The sequence below is a fragment of the Myotis nattereri genome (genome assembly GCF_964212035.1).
Source record: "Myotis nattereri genome assembly, chromosome: 2".
Taxonomy (NCBI): Eukaryota; Metazoa; Chordata; class Mammalia; order Chiroptera; family Vespertilionidae; genus Myotis; species Myotis nattereri.
Genome location: NC_138076.1, coordinates 154346804 through 154370414, shown reverse-complemented (window position 1 = coordinate 154370414; position 23611 = coordinate 154346804). Strand labels below are relative to the sequence as shown.

The following is a 23611-nucleotide window of genomic DNA, read 5'->3' as shown; positions in this document are numbered from 1 at the left end:
GATGCAGAAACTATGGTCATAAATGCAAAAATATACAAATAGCACTAAAAAGAACACTTTTCAGTGATGTCATGAATGTTTTTGTCAAAATGATATAAACCACCTGCTCACTGCAGAAAATTTCAGTGATTTTTTTTAATGTGGTAGTCAGAGAAGAAGGGGAATTATAGATGAGTCTTACACATGGATCCAAAAAGGAATTTCTGCAAATTCAATATAATGAGACCTTGTCAAGCAAAAGATATATCTAAAACCTCTTTTTAAAAATGTAATAGAAGTCTTAAAAATCACTGCATTATTTTCAAAGAGGATTTTACTCTTTTAATTTAAGCAACTTGATTTTTAGTGTGCTACTTCCTGCTACCTGGGCTCCATTATAAGAACATCTTCCCCAAGTAGTATGGAAGAGTCCTCTTGTTATTCAATGTTTCAGTTGAGCAAATAGAAACAAAGAAATCCAGGGGGCCGGTGGGGGGGGGGGTGACTTGGGGAATTGCCTCCTCATTCTGGCACAGGTTCTACCTTCTTAAAATTGGGAAATTTCCTCTTCTCTGTTTCACTGGAGGTTTTAAGTTCTCACAAGCCATGGGGGTTTTTTACAACCCTGTTGACTATTTCTGAAATCATACCCATTCAGGTTGAGCCTAGAAACCAAGTATCACGCAATAGGGAAATACTGACAGGGAACCGTACAGAATGGAACTAAAACAGCCACCAGTGACAATAGGAACCCATTCGTACAGGAGTCACCTCTAGAAATAAGCAGTATCTAGAGGGATGGGTATAGACTATGTTTAGGTTAAATAGATGCCATAAATTTTTACCTTTAAATAGGCCTACTCAGTCTATCACACCTGAAACTAATATAATATTGTGTGTAAACTGTAACTGAAAATTTTTAAAAACGTTTTTAATATTAGGCCTAGTTGCCAGTCAGTTGTAAATCTGGAGGCTTGCGTTTTCGCCTTTAATTGCATGTGCTCCGATGAATATGGAGTGTTCTGCGTTCTGGCTGATCCTTTCCGTGAGGTCCTGACCAAATTCTTCTGATGCACCTGAACCAATAAACCACAACAGACTAGGAAAGTAGGCTGTGAATCAAGGAAGTTCTCAAAACCTGAATCTGACTCACGTATCTCAACAGAATGGCGCATGTGCCCTGAGTCAGGCAGCTGGCGTTGCTTGCAGCATTTCTGTCCCTGCACCCGCCTTCCTGCAGAGACAAGGCCGAGCCTCTTGGGTGGGATTCTTGAAAAGAGAATCTTGAAAAGAGAAGCTACCTATTCTTTTTAAATTGTAAAATCAAAACATGGAAAAATAACATTTTTATGTCAAGTTTTTGCTTTTCAAGCCAGCACTGAATTAAAGACCCAGGATGGTTCACTGTGGCCCTCCCCACTGAGCTTCAGTGTGTCTTTGGAAAATTAGATAATTCTTACTCTGACTCTCACTTCTCCTTCCGGCATCCATTTTCAAGACGATCTGTAATATGACTGTGGCTGTTATTGTGAAAAAAAACTTTCTTTTTTTAAGATTGTATGTTGGAGAAATGGCAGAAGGGAAAGACATATGTTAGCTGTGGAAATTATGCTTTTGTGTTTCCTACTTGCTAGGCTATCTTATTTCCAAAAGAGGGTAAAGTATCATGTCATGTGGTTGCTCCGTTTCTTTGTGTCTGTCACCATCTAACAAAGGTAGTTGAGTATCTTCTTTCTCCTTCCATTTGTCATCTGTTCACCTGGATTTTACATTTCCTTTCAATATCGACATTTTATACACTGAGAGATAGCATCTCTAGGCTCTCCCTGGAACAGTCAGTACCTTGCTCATGTGGTAGAGGCGCAGCAATAAAGAGCTGGCTTATTTGGGGTCATCTGTGGAAAAATAGCTTACAGATATCCGTTGGATGAAATTTAGAAATTAATGCTAGACAACCAGAAGCCTCCCCAAAGTTTGTAGTTTCCCCAGCTTTAAGTGGAATGAGAGAATTGAGGATTCTTTTCCCCTTTTCTTCATCCGGTGTTGGTAGTCCTACCCAAAAGCAAATGATAGGGGTGGAGTCGTTTGCTTTCTTCCAGTGGTTTGGTTACAGAGAAGTAGGTGCTTTGTTTTCCTCAGGGCTTTCCTCAAGATTTATAGGAGAAAACTGAAAGCTGAGATGTTTTTGAGTAGTGGGAGGACAATTTAAGAAATATCCATGAAGCTTTATGGAGATTGCTACTGACCTTCCCAGATTTACGTGAGCAGCATTTACAGCCTGACCACAGTGTTTGCAAATGGAACTCACTTACTGGATTCCAGTTTCCGTTGGAGAAGACTCCCTTGTGGCTTTGAAAAATGCCGCTTAACTAAGGGGACTTCTATTGCCCTTTCAGTTTCTATCTAGTTGAAGGGTTATAAGTCACTCTACTTTCTTTAGCGTTTGCTGAGCCAACTTAAATTAGGATGGAATATCATTTTCATCTAATAATAAAAACCAAAGAAAATATTTTAGATTCCTATTTTCAGAATATGGAATATCTTATTAAACACTCATCTTCTCCCCCCGCCCTCCCCCTGTTCTTTTATAACTCCTTCCTTGCTTCCTTTCCAAGTCTTTCACAATACAGTGATGAGAACATGATGGACCCTTATAACCTGGCCATTTGCTTTGGCCCAACATTGATGCCCGTCCCAGAAATACAGGATCAAGTGTCCTGCCAGGCTCATGTGAATGAAATTGTCAAAACCATCATCATCCACCATGAGACTATTTTCCCGGATGCTAAAGAGCTGGACGGCCCTGTGTATGAGAAATGTATGGCTGGAGACGACTACTGGTAAGTTAAAAAAATGTTGAGTCCTTCTTCCCCTGGAAAAATTATAGAAGAATAGGAATCAACTTTTTAAGAAAAAGAATTGGCCACAAGTTGCCAGTGCTTCCAACTAACAGAAAAGAAGCAGCAGTAGGAATACTTGAGATAAATTAGAATGCTAAGACCCATGGCAACCCTGGCTTCTTATTATAGAACGTCTTCCCTTTTCCCCAAGGATGACATCTTTTTAGATATATCCACCCTATCATGGCTTTTGTGGAGAATAATGGTTTTGATATTATATAGAACTATATTAATTTTTACTAGTACATCAAGATTGAATCTGATTGAATTGACAGATTTTATTTTCATTCTGAAATAGTTTTAATTTTATATAAAGTGGTTTCAAAATTCTCATTTTTAAAAGGAGCTTTATCAACCAAATGTTTTTTCATTCTTACTTATTTTTTTAATATATTTTTATTGACTTTAGAGAGAGAGGAAGGAAGAGGGAGAGAGAGAAACATTGATGTGAGAGCGAAACATCAATCAGTTGCTTCCCGTACACACCCGACCAGGGGCCAGACCCGCAACCTGGTCATGTGCCCTGACCAAGAATCAAACCAGCAACCTTTTGGTGCACAGGATGACATCCAACCAACTGAGCCACACTGGTCACGGCCATTCTTACTTATTTTTATTTTTATTCTTATTAATATTATCCTAACTAGTTGTGGTAGTGGTTATTTTGAGCAAATTATTTACATTAATATATTGTTGGGATAACAATTTTTTCATTTTACTTATTTTTACTTGAGTTTATTGGGGTGACATTGGTTATTAAAAATCTATAGGTTTCACCCTAACCGGTTTGGCTCAGTGGATAGAGCGTTGGCCTGCGGATTCAAGGGTCCCAGGTTCGATTCTGGTCAAGGGCATGTACCTTGGTTGCGGGCACATCCCCAGTAGGGGGTGTGCAGGAGGCAGCTGACCGATGTTTCTCTCTCACCAATGTTTCTAACTCTCTATCCCTCTCCCTTCCTCTCTGTAAAAAATCAATAAAATATATTTTTAAAAAATCTATAGGTTTCAAGCTTACAATTCGATCATGCATTATCTGTATATTGTATTGTATATTTACCACCCGAAATCAAATCTCCTTTCATCACCATTTAATCCTCCCTATACACTCTTCTACCTTCCCCGACCCCTCTTTCCCTCTGGTAATACCCATGCTGTTGGGATAACAGTGTTTTAATATGGCAGTATAGACACCTTTCAGTGAAGCAGTAAAAATGAGGGAGATATAGCCAATTGAATAATACCAGTGGTAGAACACCCTAAATGGTTTATGTTCACAATTTGATATATGAGCCCCAGCTTCTAGGAGATTGTATATGATCAATAAAAGTAGCTTGATTCCTTGAGCAGCCCGCACAGCTCCTCAGGGCATATGATCTCTCTTACTCCTCACAGTCACTCTACCAAGTAAGTTAAGAGAGACCAAGGAGCCTGTCCAATGACTGGTAGTAACTGAAGACAGCCCATTGGAGACAGGTCTGTCTGATTACAAACCCGCATGAGTCCTCCCCCTTAACAGCTGCCTCCCAGCCTCACTCGGAAACTGCCCTGCACAGCTCACATGCAGGAATGGCCAGAAATAGACGTGTTTGAGCCTTCATTCTCGACCCTCCTCAAGACTCTTTGTTTCCCTTTGCCTTCCTAGGGATTAAGTAGAAATAGAATAAGTAGCTGAAAGATCTTAAGTAACTAAAGGTACACTTATTTTTTACTTAAACCACAATGTGATCTCAAACCACAGTGTGGTCATATGCCTTAAGAAAACTGAGAGTTGATTCTTTCCAGAAGTACTGCTTTCTAAATTAACCGCAAAGGATGACCCATGCCAGTTCTATAGTATATCCAGCAATTTGACACATGACAGTCAACTCAAAAATATTTACTTTACCCTGCACTTAACTATGTGCAAGGTACTGACTGAGCTTGGCGCTGAGAAGATGAATGGGTAAGCATGTGGATGTCTGATCAGGATTATCTGATACTCTGTACTTTTTGTGGTTGCTACCTTTTTACAGAGTAAATCCCCATAGTGAAGAGTCTTGCGGCAATAACCTGCGCGTATGTTCTTCTCCGTACGTAGTGTTCTCTGTGGGCATTGCTCATTCTAAACAGAAAGTCAATAATACAGCAGTTCCCCTTGTTACCCAGCACCAGCAGTATAAATGGGCTTTTGCAGCAAAGTCAGGTTTGTATCTGAGTCCAGTGCTTATTTCATTTTCATTTATCAGCATGCATTTGAGAAGAGGTGGTGGTACTGTTAAAGGGTGAGTTTTTTGTTGGTTTGTTTGTTTGTTTGTTTAATTGATTTCAGAGAGGAAGGGAGAGGGAGAGACAAAAATAGAAACATCAATGATGAGAGAGAATCATTGATCGGCTGCCTCCCACACACCCCACACTGGGGATCGAGCCAGCAACCTGGGCGTGTGCCCTGACCAGGAATTGAACCGCGACCTCCTGGTTCATAGGTTGACTCTCAACCATTGAGCCACGCCAGCCGAGCAAGGGTGAGTTTTTGAAAGGATAAAATCATAACTCTCACACAAACATACAATGAACATCTGTGAAGAAAAGATGGAAAAAATACTACAATTAATTCAAAGCAGAAATCAAAGAGCCATTTATTAATATGTGGTAAGGAATGTTGAAATGAATTTGCAAAAACTGGTGCATTCACAGGGCACATATTCCACGAGAACTCGACAAATTTTCACTTCTGTGGATAAGAGTTAGTTGTAGGGCTGCAAGTTCCCTACAAGTTAGCTTTGTCTTTGCAGCAAAGGGACGCGCGCACTGCCCAGGGGCCAGATCGTCCCTGGAGGCTCCAGCATTCCACTGAGCGGCTGTCCAGGAACTCTGGCCATTCCAAGCCTTATATGCTTCCTTACAGTAGCAATTGCTCATTTTTGAAATTCTTTCCACTTTGGCTTCACATGAATTTCTATTTCCGCTCCACAGCGACAGCCCCTACAGCGAGCACGGTACGTTGGAGGAAGTGGATCAGGATGCTGGTACTGAGACCCACACCAGTGAGGACGGTATGCTATAAAACTAGTCTTATATCCTTTTTAAGAACTGCTCATATTAAGAATTCAGGAGAAACAAAACAATATTTATAAAATAGGTGTAGAGTATGAAAAATAACATTACAGTGAACATGCATGGAACCACCAAGTTTAAGAAAAAAGGCGTCATTACCTTTGTGGTCCCCTAATCCCATTGCCGTCCTCACCCCCAAGGGTAACCTCTATATGTCTGTGTGTTTAAATGGTTTCTTGTTTCATTTTCTATTTTATGGAACTTCCTATGAATGGAATCATACTGTACATTTTTCCCATTATCTTTTTCTACTCAGTAATATGTTCCAGAGATTCATCCACATTGTTGCATATAGTTATAACCATTTAATTGACTACTGTATAATATTTCATTGTACTTATATATGTTGTTATTGATGAGTATATGGGGTGTTATCTTTTTTGCCATTAAAAATAGTGCTGCGATGAATATTTTGAGTATGCATCCCACTGCAAATGTACAGGAGTTTCTCTAGGATGTACACATCTAGGAATATTAGTAAGCTTGTGAAAATGGTTGTAATGGTGTACACTTCCCCCAGCAGTGTATCAGCCTTTCAGTTGTGTGTATATTCATCAACTCTTGATTTTATCAACTATTGTCATCTTTGCCCATATTGTCTGTGGGGCGCGATTACGGTGTTTTGGCCAGGTTCAAGCCTCGGACTAATGAAAGGACAGGGTCCTCTCATTGCCACGTGCAAGTCCCAGCTGGAGGGCAGGGCCCTTCCAGCACAATCATAGCCAACGACTGTGGTTGTAAGCTTGAACCTGTGGTCCAAACACGTAGCCCCACGTGCCTTGTGATAGAGTTCAGGTGCATGTCATTGAGTGAGGCTGAAACTCACGAGAATGCTGTAAACAACGTGATCACGCCCCTACTTTGCCTCGTGCATCTGCTATAAAGTAAAGACACGGCTTGTGGGCGCTGTCGTTGTCTCCTCATCAGGGAGGCAGCGTCTCACCGAGACCCAGCTTTCATTGTCAGTCTTTCCTTAATCCTTTCACCACCCCCACTCGGGATCACCCTTGGTCATGCTGACAGTGGCACAATTGTCAGTGTGAAATTGTATCTCATTGTGATGTAATTTGCATTTCTCTGGTTTGCTAATGATGTTTTAAACTACAGTCTGTTAATAGAAAATTGGGGGTATAGGGAGGCCAGCAGATGAGGAGATGATTGCCATTGAAGATACGTTGTTTCTCACAGCTCCCGTGAGGAAAGAGCACAGCACCCTTGGGTGGCCACAGCATCAAGTGCCAGGGTCTGTCATGAGGCAGGAGAGGGAGCAACTGGGCAGGAGCCTTTGCTTCGGTTTCCACTGGAACAGGAGAGGCTAGATAAGCAGGTTGGAACAATTTCCGCAGGCTGGGGGCGTAGACTGCTATCTCTCCTTGTACCTGGCCCTGAGGTGATTAGGGCAGGGGGGTTGGGGCGGGGTGGTGGCCCAGAGTGTGAGAATCCTGGAGAGGAGCTGGTTGAGGTAGGCTGTGGATGGGGTGGATTGTATTGGGAAGGCACACTCCAGGTGTAAGAATCGGCTGACCTGGGAAGGACAGTCCCTCCAGGGCCAACAAGGCCCAGATGTCTGAATACAGAAAGTAAAAAACATGGTTAATACAGATATACTCATTTTCATATGTTTAGATTTCTTTTTGTGTGAAATTCCTATCAAATCTTTTGCGCATTAAGACCCTTTTGTCCACTATTAGTTTCTCTGGGCTTTTAAAATTTATTGAGTTTGGTTTAGCTTTGGTATTTTCCTTATTTGTGAGAGTTCCTTATTTGTAAGAGTTCGTTATGGTTCTGGATCAGGTCTTTTCCTGGGTGTATATTTTACAAATATCTTCTGCTCTGTAGCTTGTCTTTCATGTGCTTATTATATCTTTTGCTAAAGAGAGGGTCTTAATTTTAAAGGAGTTAGAGGTTCTTTTCACGTTGTGTCTCCTTTAGGAATATCCTTCTGCACCTGAGGTAATGAAGAGAACTCTCCTATATTCTCTTTTAAATCTTTTCAGGTTTTGTTTTTCACAAAAGCTTAAATTAACCAGGCAAGGAAAATGCCCTCAGGACAGACTCTGACTCACATTTTCTAGTGTTCTGTTTACTTCACTGGATTCCCACTTTCATTGAGTTTTTGGTCTCTAGTATTCCTTAGTATTATGATGGCTCCAATGCCATCTCAAAGTTTTTTGTGTGTGTGTGTGTGTTTTTTTTAATCCAACATTCGTTTTTAAATATATTTTTGTTGATTTCAGAGAGGAAGGAAAAGGGAGAGAGATAGAAACATCAGTGATGAGAGAGAATCATAGATCAGTTGCCTCCTGCGCACCCCCTTTCTGGCGATCGAGCCCGCAACCCAGGCATGTACCCTGACCTGGAATCGAACCAGTGGCCTCCTAGTTCATAGGTGGATGCTCAACCATTGAGCCACTCGGGCCAGGCTCAATACAACATTTTTTAGCTGACTTCAACAAGCGGGTAATCAGGATGACTAGTGTGTCTACCCTCTGCTATAAAAGGAAAGTTTCTTTGTGTTTTTAAAAGTAGGGTGAGTTGACCTTTTCAGAGCTTAAGTTAGAAGATATCCTTTCAAGTGAGAGCTGTGATGTTGCTTTTGAAAGCCTCTGAGCCCTACCTCTGCTACCATTTGTTCTTTTGTCTTGAGTTTCCTTGCTGCTCTGTATGGTTCATCCCTTTTTCATTGATATTGATGACTTCTCTGAGTGTTTCCTTGCTCCCCTGTGGCAGGCAGGAGAAGACAAAGCCTCGGCCATCCTCTCTCAAACGTCACCCTCTCCACCGCGCCATCTGCCTGTTGTTCTTACCTCTTGACTGTAAAAGAAAAGCTCTGCTGAGGGCTCTGCGTCTTCGATAACATTTTGATCATGTTCTTCCAATTTTGTTAAAGAAAAGCATTGCTTACAAAGGTCAGACATCCTTACCCACAGCCAGCCCCTAAAGTCCTGTAGCTAAATTAATTAGAGTATTGATTATCTTTTTGATTGCTCAGATATTTATTTTCTTTTCTTTGTCATGGTATCACTAGAGGGCATAGCTTTTGTTTCCGAAAAGAGAGGCTGTCACAGAACAAAACTGCCATCTGCAAGGGCAGTGGGTAACAGGTCAAGGAAGAAAAGTGGCAGAGACAGCAAGGCCCCAATGAGAAAGTGTGATGCACTAGCATTTCTTGTAAAATTAGAAGAAATGTAAATACTTTACTGAATTTTCTTTCTCTTTGCACAAAATTATAACAATCATGCATAAAAATGAAGCTATCATATTATTATTGTTGTTATTAATAGTAGCAGCATTCTGCAACCCCTGCCCAACCTTAAAGGGCCATGTTACTCTCTCTGTGAAAGGCATGTGGTATGTTGCCATGCCCTGAGACTGATTTGCTCTGCGATGACTAGACTAAGATGTGTATAAATAGCTTATGATTGACACTTGACTGTGAAATGACTCTCCTGGGAGCAGAAAGAGCCAAAATAATGAAATTCCTCAGAATTACTAGTTGATTAGCAGGGTTGCCAATAAATTGTACTTCTGATTCATCTGGTTATTCTTTCATAACCTGTCCACATTTGAACTAAATAAGCAAAAACTGATGATCCTGTTGCTAGTTGTTTCAAAAAATAAAAAGAGATTGTGAGCACAGAGGTTATGATTATGAAATTATAAAAAAAATATGTATATATCTATTAAATAGTCTTAAATTGCCTTTGGCCAGTGTTGACAGTGTATGATTGAGTGGCATTCAAGAACATTAATGGTTCTCTCTTCATTTCCCATTGACAAGTACATGGATTGTACACCATGATATGGGCTAGTATATTTCCTTCTTTTTCTAATAAGACAAAATTTTAACACATGGGGTGTTCACATAGAAATTTATAAATTACATGTCATGAAGTTCTTTTTAATAAGTTGGCATGTCTTCATTCTTCCATGGATATGTTTATTTGTATCCCTACACCATGGGCATGTTTATTTCTGTACCTCAGGGAGAACTGAGGTAAAAAAATTTGATATCTGTCATCTCAGATCAACCAGCATTTTTTCTGTATCTGCAAATTTAGAACAAACTAGAAAGCACAGTCTTTGAATATAAAGTTATATTCCTCCTCTATGAAGCAGACTGGTAGATATTTAATAAAGCTGCTATTGACATTGTTTTAATAAAGAAAATATAATTTTAGGATGGAATACCAGAGAGTTAACATATGATCTAAAGTTATCGTCAGTTGTTAAAGGGTTAAACTGTTGTTTTTCAATTATTTTTACACCTACTTTGCTGAGAAGTATACTACATGCAGACTATAGTGCGGAATGAAGTATTATTCTCCTTAAACATTATCTACTAGCAAAAAGATGGAGCACTTATTGTCTTTATTTTAAACTAGAGGTCCGATGCATGAAATTCATGCAGGGGTAGGGTCCCTAGCCTGGCCGGCAATCAGGGCCGGTGGGGCCTTCCTTCCCTGGCTGCCAGCTGCTGGCCCGGGCCTTTTGTCATTCCGCGCCACCCCCTGGTGGTCAGCACACATCATAGCGAGCGACCGAACTCCCAGTCTCTCAGTGGAACTCCCAAGGGGACGTTTTGCATATTAGCCTTTTATATATATAGACTAGAGACCCAGGGCACGATTAAATCGTGCATGTGTAGGGTCCCCTAGGCCTTGCCTGCCATCATGGCCACGTCCACCACCCCACAACGCCTCGCACGCTCTGCGAACGCTGCTGGCACCCCATGACGCTCCGCAGACGCTGCCAGTGCCCCATGGTGCTCCGCCAATGCTGGGGGAGGAGGGGAGAAGCAGAGCCTGAGAGGTGCTTCATGCACCCCATGGTGACCAGTCATTTGGTTGTTTCGGTCGTGACCCCTCTGGCCTTTTATTATGATGATGTACAGCCCAGCCAGTGTGGCTCAGTGGTTGAGTGTCAACCTATGAACCAGGAGGTCACAGTTTGATTTCCATTCAGGGCACATGCCAGGGTTGCTGGGATGATCCCCAGTAGCGGGGTACAGGAGGCAGCCAATCAATGATTCTCTCTCATTGATGTTTCTATTTCTCTCTCCCTCTCCCTTTCTCTCTGAAATCAATAAAAATCTATTTTAAATAAATTAAATGTATAGCTGAAATTCACACAGGCCCTTCAGATAAAGCAGACCCTAAGCTTTTTCAATATGTTTATTGATTTTTATTATTTTGCTTTACCTGTCCTAGAGAGTGTTTGAGTTTATCAAGTGAGAAAGAAGCTTAGCTGGCTATCCAAGGACCTCTTAGGCAGTCATTCCATATAAGTACAACAGATATTGAAGATACTGCAATGAACTTTGGGGAAAAATACACTATTTTAAATGAGAAGGGTTTTTTTTCCAAGGGAAACAGAAAACAATTTCCTGAGAAAATATCTGACAGATAGGTAGGTTTTAATCTATTATCTGTGCACATATATTCTAGAGTATTTGGAAACTAATGCATCCTCGGTTTTTAGTAAATGAGGTATTGCTCATAGCATGTAGTTCTCTAAGGATGTACCACCTGTATTGGCCCTTTTTAGTTCTGTTTACTTTAAAAACATTTTTTAATGATTGATTTGAGAGAGACATCAATTTGTTGTCCCCCTTATTTATGCAGTCATTGGTTGGTTCTTATATGTGCCCTGACCAGGATCAAACCTGCAACCTTGGTGTATCAGGACAATTCTCTAACCAACTGAGCTACCAGCCAGGGCTAGTGCTGCTTATTACTGAGGATGAGGTGATGTTGGGAGAGGGGAAGAAAGATCACAATAAGCCAAATGACAAAAAGCACCTGTTATAGTTGTTTACTTTAATTTGTCTGCTTATTGGCCTTCAATATTTGTGGTCAGAAGTAGATCAGAGCTGAAACTCCTAGGCCCAGAATTCAATAAGTTTTTCAAACTTTTTATTTTGAGATTATTGTAGATTTACATGCCATTGTAAGAAATAATACAGAGAGATCCCATATACCCTTCACCTAGTGTCCTGCCACAGTAATAGCTTACATAAGTATAGTATAATACCACAAACAGGAAATTGGCATTGATACAATCCATTCACCATGTTCACATTTTACCAGTTTTACATGCACTCATTTGCATATGTATTTACTTGGTTCTGTACACTTTTATCACATGTATGGATTTGTGTGGCCACAATGGTAGTCAAGAAGAACAGTTCCATCCCAAGGATGCCCTGTGCTGCCCTTTACAGCCATGTCCTCCTGTCACCTCCCCCACCCCAACCTCTGGCAACCAGTAATCTAGTCTCCATCTTGATAGTATATCATTTCACGTAGGCTAAATAAATGGAATTATACAGTGTCTAACCTTTTGAGATTGGCTTTTTCACTCACTATTATTCCCTTGAATACCCTTTTATCTCTAGCAAATATAGTTTTCGAATCTGGTCTTTTACTGTCAGTACAGGACAGTCTTAAGTTACGCTTATTTCATAGGTAATAGTCAGAATTTGTTACTGATACTAGAGAAAACAAAGTTGTCTTTACACTTGATGGTAGTTTGAAGATCTAATAGTGCTAAAAAAGTAGATGAGGAAATTCAATGTATTCAAGTAGTATTTAATGTGGCAATTTTTGTAAACTTGATTTTTAGAAAAATAAGCACATAAAACAAATTTCCTGGTGTTGTGGGTTAGGGATGTTTACACGTTATAAGAGGGATTAATGTGTTGCAAGGGAACTCCATCAATGTCAAAATTATATTGGAGTTGTTGTGGAAGATATTACAACCCCGGGAGAGATCTTATATATCATACTGCAAAGTTTAAACTATTTTTTATTAAACTGTCATTATAGCTGTAGTAAGAGGCTGTGGGAATTAAGATCTAATGTTCAATTTTTCTTTGCCTGAAAAACTGTTGACAGCCAAGGAATGTTTTTCTGTATCTCTTTTAGCATCTCCTTTTCTCCTTCTTGATGATTTGTTTATTCCCTTGTTCTGTCTGGATATGAAAGCGGCCTTCCTTATTTCTAAGGCCTAACCTAGACCTTTCAGATAGAGTGTGATGCCTTCCCAACAGCCCTGTCCCTCACCGCTTCCTGGTGTGTTCTCTGTAGAATGTGAGCCAATAGAAGCCATAGCCAAGTTTGACTACGTTGGGCGGTCTGCCAGAGAGCTGTCCTTCAAGAAGGGAGCCTCCCTGCTGCTGTATCACCGAGCGTCCGAGGACTGGTGGGAAGGCAGGCACAACGGGATCGACGGGCTGGTGCCTCACCAGTACATCGTGGTGCAGGACATGTGAGTAGTCCCAGCCTCGGTGGCCAGGCTGTTCCCAAGAGGAGACTCCAGCTTCTGCTCTTCCAGTGACCTTGGCCTTGTGGGAAAAGTGCAGGAGGGCTTGCAGAGCTAGCACTTCTGCGCTGGCAGTTCTTCCCCTGCTGGTGGGTCTCTGATAACAGAACTGCCGGGCCAGCAGGTTTTCATTTCTCAGAATCCACCGGAGGCTGGGAGCAAGGACTAGTGAGAGACGCCTTTTGAAGCCTCCAGATTCTTAGAACCTGAGCAGAGAAGGACTTTACGAGCTGAGTGACACTGCTGAATCCAGAAGCAGCAGTGCTCTTCCTTTGGTGTCTGCCTACCATTTCAATTCCAGGTTCCCAAGGGAGAAGATACTGGCCTCAAGTTTAAAAAGTATCATCTCCTGGCTTTTTAATTTTTTTTTCATTTTGCCGATGAGAAAGCTCTAATTTCAAAATTATTTTAAAAGATGGAAAGATAGTCATATTAAGTGAAAGAAACAGGTTACAAAGTGTGATGTACAGAATAATCCCTATTTTGTGAACACGTTATTTCACAATGCAGCACCAATTTAAAAGTAGCTTTTCAAGGAAAAGAGAAATATAACACATAAAATGTATAAGGTGAATACATGAGTCGGTCTAATTTTAGAAGTGTTAAAATGTGTACCTCAGAACCCAAGAAATATTATGTGTATACTAGAGGACCAGTGCACAAAATTCATGCACTTATAGGGTCCCTAGTAGCTGCTAGCTGCCAGCCAGGGCCTCCCTCCCTTCCCCCAGCCACCACCTGCCAAGGCCTCCCTCCCTTCCCCCGGGCCAGCCCTACCCCCTGGTTGAACTCCCGGACAACCTCCCAGTCGAGGGGACAATTTGCATACTACTCTTTTATTATATAGGATACAGATATAGTCATGTTTATCTAAAGTATATAAGCATAAGCATCCATGTGTACAGTAAATACTATATACATACACAGGGTGGGGCAAAAGTAGGTTTACACTTGTGAGTATGCAAAATACAGTTTATTCTATTATTATTTATTAATTATATTATCTTCCATACGAACAACTATAACCTACTTTTGCCTCACCCTGTATATGCACACACTTGTAGGCATGTATCCCAGGCATTACAAAAAGTATAGAAGGATAGTTTTTAAAATTCTGACAATAGTTGTCTCTGGATGTTATTTTATATTATGGGTAATTGTTATTTGTGTATCTGAATTTTCCACTTTTTCTGCAATGAAATTGTATTATTTTTATAATGAAAAGAAAAACATTACATTAATAAGAGACTTACATACATACCTGCCATCACTTATTTGTGTGTGTGTGTGTGTGTGTGTGTGTGTGTGTGTGTGTCCTATTCATCTAGCAAAACACCCTCACTGTTGATTCTCGTTACTTCAGGGATGATACGTTTTCAGACACACTGAGCCAAAAAGCTGACAGCGAGGCCAGCAGTGGGCCAGTGACTGAAGACAAGTCTTCATCCAAGGACATGAACTCCCCGACAGACCGGCATTCTGATGGGTATTTAGCCAGGTGGGTGGAGCCTGGCAGTCAGGCTCCTGAACCTCCACTTCCCCTGGGGCCATGCGGAGCCACAGTGCCCTTTGCAGAATTACCCAGTGTGGTGAGCGCTCCTTTTCTCTCTTCCTCTCTCTGTATGTCTAGACAAAGAAAAAGAGGAGAGCCACCCCCTCCAGGAAGGCGTCCTGGCAGAACCAGTGATGGCCATTGTCCTCTCCACCCCCCACATGCTCTTTCCAACTCCTCAGTTGACCTGGGGTCCCCAAACCTGGCCAGCCACCCCCGGGGCCTGCTGCAGAACCGTGGCCTCAACAATGACAGTCCGGAGAGGAGGCGCCGGCCCGGCCATGGCAGCCTGACCAACATCAGCCGGCACGACTCCCTCAAGAAGATTGACAGCCCTCCTATTAGAAGGTCCACGTCATCGGGGCAATACTCGGGCTTCAATGATCACAAGCCACTGGACCCAGAGATGATCGCTCAGGTGGGATGCTTTTAGGGGAATAGTGCACGTTCAGCGCCTGGGGTGTGATGAAGGAGGTTTGCAGGGTTTACTTTTTTGTAGCCCTGTATTTTGTATAGAACCAATGAATGAAAACAGAAAAGAAATTAGTCCATTCTTTAATTTAAGGCCTCGCTGTGGGCCTCTTGACGAACCATGTGTTACTGGAAGGGCCCAAATAGATTAGGTTTATATTGATTTAAATAGTCATGGCAGAAATGTAGGACCCAGGGCATTCAAATGCATCATTGCTCCGTAGCCAGGAAAATTCTGCAAAGAAGAATAATGAGGAAGGACTAGCCCTCCCAGATCTGAATGCATGCTAAAGACAGTAAAACAGGCAAGCTGATGGAACAGAACAGAGAGCCCAGAAACAGAAACGTTTTAGTATGGAATAAAGATAACACTTTCATCTCAAGAAGTGATGAATTAGTGAATGATGAGAAGTGACGGTTAGCTGTTTGAAGAACAGCGGGTTTGGGTACTGGGTCCCTCCTGAATACATGCATGTCTTCACTTTTTCCTAATGATTAGAATTGACAAAGTCAAAGGACCTGTAAAAAAAATTAATTTTCCCTAGCTGGTCTGGCTCAGTGATAGAGTGTCAGCCTGTGGACTAAAGGGTCCTGGGTTCAATTTTGGTCAAGGGCATATGCCTGGGTTGCGGGCTTGATCCACAATAAGGGGCATGCAGGAGGCAGCCAATCAATGATTCTCTCTCATCACTGATGTTTCTCTCTCTCTCTCTCTCTCCCTCTCCCTTCCTCTCTGAAATCAATAAAAATATTTTTTTAAATTAATTTATTTTCCCATAGTTCCACCATAATTCCCCTCTAGTTCTTTTTGCAGCACAGCCATTAAAAAATGTGTGTGTGGCCAGTGACAAAGGAGGTGAATAGATTCAGGCTTTGCCATTTGTGTAATCTGAAGTGACTCCCAGCTATCACTGAAGCCTAAAACTAAATAGATCAAAAAAGAAAGTGAATGAGAAGTGAAGAGACAAATATGGGGACTTATGAAAGATGGGTTATTTTTCATAACAAGAGCCCAAGGAAACCTGCACTGATGTAACAAATTTCCAAGATATTTTTAGTGTCCTACCTAAAAAGAATTTTGGATAGCAAATTAGATTGTATAAGGAGTTTAATGTGTTTTTAAAACATTGAACCAATGTTAAGTGCACAACAATTTTTCAGCAAAAATCAAAAAGACTTTTGCCCTTCTTGGTTTTCTCTATTGGAAGTATTCTCTGTGCAGGGTCCTTTGAGGCCTGTTTAGAGCCAGTGGGTGACATTTGACTACAGTTCAGTACTGATTGGAAAAGCCATAACATCAGTGCTTACAATAAGCAGGTGAAAAAGGATTTGGAGAGACAGGGAATTGGGAGCTTGGGGGTGGGAAGACCAACTAAGGCCTATTTAACCCTTCTGCTTCTAGAGGCAGGAAATCCTTTCATTGCAAATCATAACAACAGAAACTCAACAGATAAACAAGGCTCTCTTCATTCTCTCTGGGGCAAATACTTGTTATAAAAACAAATCCATATGCTTAGCATCAAATGGAAGTCACATATGAAAATAATTACTTGCAAAGTGATGTCATCCTCACAAAATGGCTTCCAGCTGTGTCCTTTATTTATCTTTCCATCTCTCACCTCCAGATTTTCCCATGAGGACAATGAAGCCTGCCATCATTATGTTCATACCAAAGGGGGGGGGGAAATATATATATATATATATATATATACACACATATATATATATATATATATATATATATATATATATGCAAATTCTTTTATTAAACAAGTCAGTGGAATCCCTGATGAAGTTTTTGGGGGTTTTTTAGCTACAGTATCCATATGTGATCGTCATGTTTTGGTTTATTCATTCAGCAGAGCACTTACAGTGTGCTAGGTCCTGTGCTAGGCTTTATGGACACAATGTTAAATCAATAGATTGAAGGTGCTTACCATCCAATGAGGGAGTGGAGTGTGGAAATCAATTAGCACTGTGCGTGCCCAGAGGGTTATGCTCCAAGTGAGTGGAAGAAGAGGTCTCTCAGTCAAACCAGAGCAGTGGTCCTCCGCTCACCCTGCCTCACACAGCACTCCACCTTTTGAGAGTGTGCATATTCACAACACAGTTCAGTGAAATATATGCTCATTGTTGTGAAACAGATCTCCAGAACTTTTTCATCTTGTGAAACTGAAACTGTACACCCATTGAACAGCAACTCCCCTTTGGCCCATCCCACCCAGCCTCTGGCTGCCACCAATAATAACTCAATTATTGCCAAGTATTGAGTTAGTCTTAAATTCCATGAAAAGTGTTTGCATTAGTAAAGTGATTTTTCTGAAATGATGGACAACGCTTGGTCAGTCCCAATCAAAATAGAGTATAATATACATGATCACTTATTCCTAGAAATCTTAACACCATTAAAAAATATTTTGTGGCCCTAGCTCAGTGGTCGGCAAACTCATTAGTCAACAGAGCCAAATATCAACACTACAACGATTGAAATTTCTTTTGAGAGCCAAATTTTTAAAACTTAAACTATATAGGTAGGTACATTGTTATTAACTTAATTAGGGTACTCCTAAGGCTTAGGAAGAGCCACACTCAAGGGGCCAAAGAACCACATGTGGCTCTTGAGCCGCAGTTTGCCAACCACTGCCCTAGCTGGTTTAGCTGAGTGGATAGAGCATCAGTCTGCTGACTGAAGGGTCCTGGGTTTGATTCCGATCAAGGGCACATGCCTGGGTTGCAGGCTCAATCCTCAGTAGGAGGCATGCAGGAGGCAGCTGATCAATGATTTTCTCTCATCATTGATGTTTCTATCTCTCTTTCCCTTTCTCTCTGAAATAAGTAAAAATATATATATATTGTGTTTATATATAAGAAAGAATTGGGTTGTAGGCTCAGGTTATTATAAATGCTGGCCTGTTTGCTTGGAAGTGAAATTATGTGTTTCTATACATGAGTATTTATTATCAGTTCGTTCTCTCTCTCTTTCTAATGATGTTACCACAGGATATTGAAGAGACGATGAACACTGCTTTGAATGAACTCCGAGAACTGGAGAGACAGAGCACAGCAAAGCACGCTCCCGATGTGGTTCTGGATACCTTAGAACAAGTGAAAAACTCCCCTACCCCTGCCACTTCCACGGAATCTCTCAGCCCTTTGCACAGCGTTGCCCTCAGGAGCTCAGAGCCTCAGATTCGACGAAGCACTAGCTCCTCCAGTGACACGATGAGTACTTTCAAACCTATGGTGGCCCCCAGAATGGGCGTGCAGCTAAAGCCTCCAGCCCTAAGGCCAAAACCTGCTGTTCTTCCAAAAACAAACCCTACCATAGGACCTGCGCCTCCCTCCCAGGGTCCTACAGACAAGTCTTGCACAATGTGAAGACCCCTGGGCAAGGTCATCCGGGGAGGTGATTAAAAAAAAAGAAAATGGATTAGTGACAAGTCACGGTCCATAACTTCCCATAGTTTTGTGCTTAGAACTGGAGATCTTCTGGCTTTCCTCTGTTCTCGAACGTAACATCTGAGACTAGCTAAATTAACACGGGCATTTGTATTTTGTAGTTTCTTTTTTTTAATAACTGGACATATGTCATTTTAAAGACAATAGACTTACTTAGACTTACTTGAAAATTCAATGCTGCACCATTTGTAACGAAGGCAACACCACTCTGCTCTCCGCATTGTATAGCGCTTCAGGTTTAGAGCAGCCTGGGTGACTCAGAACTGCCTGGGTCCCAAAGCACGAGAATCTGAGTTCCAGGCTTTGGAGTATAACCAGTGTGGTCTGTGGCACTTGGGGTCATGGCCAAAGGGTGGTAATGGCATTGTTTGGTAGCTGACAGTGAGCGCCTCTGGTTCCATGTAGGGGGACAGGGTTTGGCTCATGCTAAAGACTTTCAGGTGTCACAATGGGATGGACATTCCCAGTGGGACCTTCAACCCACGGCCTGAATGATTGGGTGAGTGTCTCTTTCATAGTAAGTCATTTCCCTGGGTCCAGGTTAAAGACTCAGCGGAAGAGGGTAGAGCCTCTGTAGTTACTGCTTGACCTGAAACCTGGGAGAGGAGAGAGGCCGTTCTCCAGAGTTACCAGTGTGACTCCTTCCACGCGCCTGACCAGGCCCCAGAAGATTTCCAGCTCCATCCTTCACATTCACAAAGGACTAGAGCTGTCTAGTCTTCAAGACTTTCTGGTCACACTGCTCCACAAACAACTTCCAAGAGCTGTTGTTCAGTGACTGCCTGGAAAATAGTCCCAGCTCCCCTGAATCCCGGGGTTCTCCCTTCTGGAAATGGAGAAAGCAAGCAGCACAACAGTGCTCGGTTCACTCGGCCTTCTCTTCTCCAGACCAAATGACCTTGCTTCCTTTAAACATGCTGCAGAGAACAGACGATCCTGAATCGAATCCCCACCTTTCCTCTCCTCCTGTCTCTCTGAGCCAACCTAGAACTGGCCACGGTACTGGAGTAAGCGCCGTGCTGGCCACGGTGGGAGAATTTCCTCATGGTTCCAGGATCCCTTCCTCCCGATTTTATACCCTGGAACCAGGACTTTTTTTTTTTTTTCCTTTTCCTTTCTCATACGGTCTCTACATAATTCACATAGTCACCTAGCTCCATGAGGGGCCCTCTTTCTCTGACAATTTTTCTTTAGCCCATTTCTATGCTATAGTTCCCTCTCTCATCTTAAGAAAGTTGCTTTGAATTAATTTGCTTTTGCAAAGGTACAAATCACCACTCCCCGACCAGCAGCAGCTTATATCATCCGTCAGCCTATGAGCATTTTATCTGTTCTATCATTGAACTTACTGATGAGGAGACCTGTTGTTTTTTATGATAAGTGGATGGCCAGAACTCACCCCTCCAGACCACCATTGATTTCCTTCTAAGTGTGGTTTCAAACTGGTAGCCAGTCACATGCCCACCTAAGAATTTCGCAGCATGGACTTCATCAGCCCACTGGTGACTGCATCATGCAGGAAAGAATGAGGATTTGAACTAAAATCAAGATCATGACTGATCTCTACCTCAGTTTGCCAGTCTAATCATTCTAATGCAAACAGAGATTAAATTAATGAGATACTTTCCTTTCAAAGTCACACTCTGGTTGCTTGCCTACAGACTAATTTCACAATTGTTTTGAATAGTGATTTTTTTTCCGAGTATTTCCAAGAATGGTAAGCTTTTAAACCTCTTCATTTTCAGAACCACCCATGGGTTTTTTTTGCTGGGGGGAGGGAGGCATTTTGAAAAAGAGGCCCAGCTCAGCATCTTGCCCAACCCCTCCACATTTCTCTTGAGTTTTTGTGGTCCTTCAGCACCCTGGACACGTGGAGACAGCCAGGACCATCCTTTGAATAGCACTAACGCTTTTAAACAATCTTCCCGAACCCCCTAGGAAATTTAAACTTCCCTAAATAGTCTCCCAGTTCTTTCTGGATTCCACTTTGGTTGCTGGTTCTCTGTCGCTATCTGGGGAAACAGAAGCAAAGAATGAAGGTGGAAGCAATAGAGGAAGGAGGGGAAATGTTAATTTCTTTTAGAAATTAAAATAAAAAGGATTCTTAAAAAACATTTTCCATCTTTGGTGGAAGTGCAAGATGTTAACAAAGGGCATCAAAAGGTGTTTGGATGTATTATTTGGTGGGGGAGGGGAGGGGCCTCTTTTATAAGCTTTAACTACAGCTTTTCAGATCTTACTCCAAGCTTCATTCTCCAGGCTTTCCCCTGGTGATCCTCCCATGTCTCCTCTCATTGTCTGCACCTGTGAGGGGTGAGGATTGCCCTTCTGCCATTGGCCGTCTGGGATGGCAGAGGACGTGCTGCTCTGGACCCTCGGAGCTTCCGAGGCTGTGCCTTCCAGGAGACGGCTCCTAATACTCTCCCATCCCTTCCTTACTCTTCCCTTCCTTACTCTACCTGTCTCAGTCTTTTCCCCCTAAATCTCTGCTGTCACCCTGAGGCACTTTTTTCCCCAATTCCCAGGGAAGGATGTGACTCAGAGTGAGTAAGAACTCAATAGGGACTCACCTGTCCTTACTTTGTTTAGTAAAAGCCTTCAGATTCCAGGGGTACGACACGGTGGCCACCACAACATATCCAAACTAACACCCGGGAAGCGCATTAAAAGCTTCAGCAGCGAGAGACTTTACCTGGTACACGGCCTGCCTTACAGCCTCAGGGGTAGCACACAGCGGGGAGGTGGAAGGCACCGGAATGAGGAAAGAAGAAAGGAAGTGAGTCCTGAGATGTTATGCCTGCAGTTTGAAGGATCTTAGTCCTGGTGTGCAGTTTGGGGAGGGTGTTGTTTTGATGATGGGGAAATGATGGTTCCACGAAGATTACCTGACTCCACTTACACAAGAATGTGTATTCTCAGCTGATATCACTGTATGTTCATGTCCCCTCCATGGAACTCACCCAACAAGATTTACCAAGTTGGCCTTTGGTTTGGGTCAGGGTGTGGATTAACATAGAGAGAAAGGTACTTAGTACATATTTCTAATGAGTGCTCTAAATTATTTCAACATGTTGAATGGCCCTTTGTAGAGCTCCATGTTCATGTTCAGTGTCACTGCTATTGTTCAACTGCATGTTTTCTCACATATGATCTGACTTTGGTGCCCCTTGAGCCTCCATAGAATCATTTACAACAGTGCCCCACTGCACCTACTGCAGTGAGCGTGAGAGTTATCAATGGGTATAGAGCCCTAAGGGTCAGATTGTATCGGTTCAGTTTTCTGTCTTTGTACTTTTGCCATTTCCAAAAATGGGCTTATAATTTAATCAATAAGAAGAAAGTGGGGAGAGTACTGGTCTCCTGAGTTTTGGGGAATGACATAGCCCCTGGGGTCTACAAACTGAAGAAACTTGAATCTGATCACTACAGCCTCAAATAAAAATTAAGAACCTATGGGTCCGTTGAGGGTGTAGAAGACTTCATATTTGGGGTGACACAGTAGCAAGAGGCCATGAGTGCAGGGAATGCACTTAGGACTGAGTCTTGCTCTGAGGAACCCACCGCAGAGGCCCCGAGCCATGAGCGGCTTTAAAGTGAAGGCTTTATCCATGTGTAAATAGAGCTCCTATGGAATCACCCCCTGAACTGAAAACCTGACCACCAGCTGGGCTGGGGTGTGAGGCTGGGTGCAGGGTGGTTGGCACAGCTTTGATCAGTAAAGCAAACTGGAAATGGAGCTGTCACTCACCCTAGTATACTTTTTAAAAAATAGTCTACGCGGCATAATCGAGATGGGTACCTGTATCTTTAAATTACGTAGGGAATTTTGTATGTTTAAATAATTGTACTGGGTTCCATAATGCTTATAGAAGCTGTTTAGTAAAAGAAAATATATAAACCGTGCATTTGTGAATGCCCCCTTAGAGCATTCATCCAAGTTCAGTGTGTCGTGTGACGGTTATTATAGCTGTTTATAGTGAGTGGCTGTGTAACAGGAGAGACTGCTATTTACCTAGGGGCTCAAGGCTAGCTCCTGCCCACTTAATTAAATCAGTGTTGTCCTTTCCTGTCCATTTGATCAATTGCAGTACTGGTAGCTTCCTGCTTGTGACTGTTACCTAATTGTGTCAATGTACATCTGTAGTATGTACATGTGAAAGTGCCTTTCTATTTTAGGAGTTTTAGCCTGGCTCTTTACTGTTGCCCCGGCCTCCTCCCCGTCTTCTCCCCCTCCACCTCAATTTTTACTGCCTACTTGAGTGTTGAAACTTCCTCCACCCTCTCCCAGCTCCTCCATCCCCCGCTTCCTGGGCCTCGAGAGCTCAGTATTGTCCCCTCTTGCATCCTTGTCATCAGACTCTCATTTTCCTTGTGACTGTGCCTTCCCCACAGTAACTCTCCCTGCGCCCTCCCTTCCCACCTTCCTTCTCCACACCCTGCCACTTGCCACCGACACCCTCCTGTTTGCCTTTGCTCTCTGTGCTGCCTCTTATCATTACATTCCCTTGGCTCTGAGGTGAAAATGAAGGGGGATGCTTTTACAGGTCTGGGAGAAAAAAATATGTTTTGTTGTTCTGTTGTGACAATGCACTTTTATGTATAGTACTGTACATTTTGGCATGTACCATTCCAGGCTTCTGTATACAGTCAGGTCTGTTCTTCACGGTGTATCTTTATAATAAATAAGATAGTTCTGGCTGCCTTTGTCTGCTTCTGATTGGGTGTGATTCTCCGTGGTGTTTTCCTATTTTTTTTTTTCCCCTAATCACTGTTCACTCCCCAGAGAGCTGAGTTGCATTAAATAATGTGAAACTACTTTTTTTTTAAGTTATCT

General features: G+C 42.2%; 1 protein-coding gene across 2 annotated transcripts in view; it reads left to right on the top strand.

Moving 5' to 3' along the window:
* The window catches only part of SRGAP1 (SLIT-ROBO Rho GTPase activating protein 1), a 262335-nt gene extending 243605 nt beyond the window's left edge, over positions 1-18730 (top strand). For both annotated transcript variants that reach the window (XM_081082308.1, XM_081082307.1), the window contains exons 17-22: positions 2595-2819; positions 5832-5911; positions 13061-13241; positions 14659-14793; positions 14926-15265; positions 18319-18730. In XM_081082308.1, the coding sequence (XP_080938434.1) occupies positions 2595-2819; positions 5832-5911; positions 13061-13241; positions 14659-14793; positions 14926-15265; positions 18319-18696 (1339 nt within the window). In that variant the 3' untranslated portion in view covers positions 18697-18730. The remainder of the gene's footprint in view (positions 1-2594; positions 2820-5831; positions 5912-13060; positions 13242-14658; positions 14794-14925; positions 15266-18318) is intronic.
* The last annotated feature ends 4881 nt before the right edge of the window (positions 18731-23611 follow it).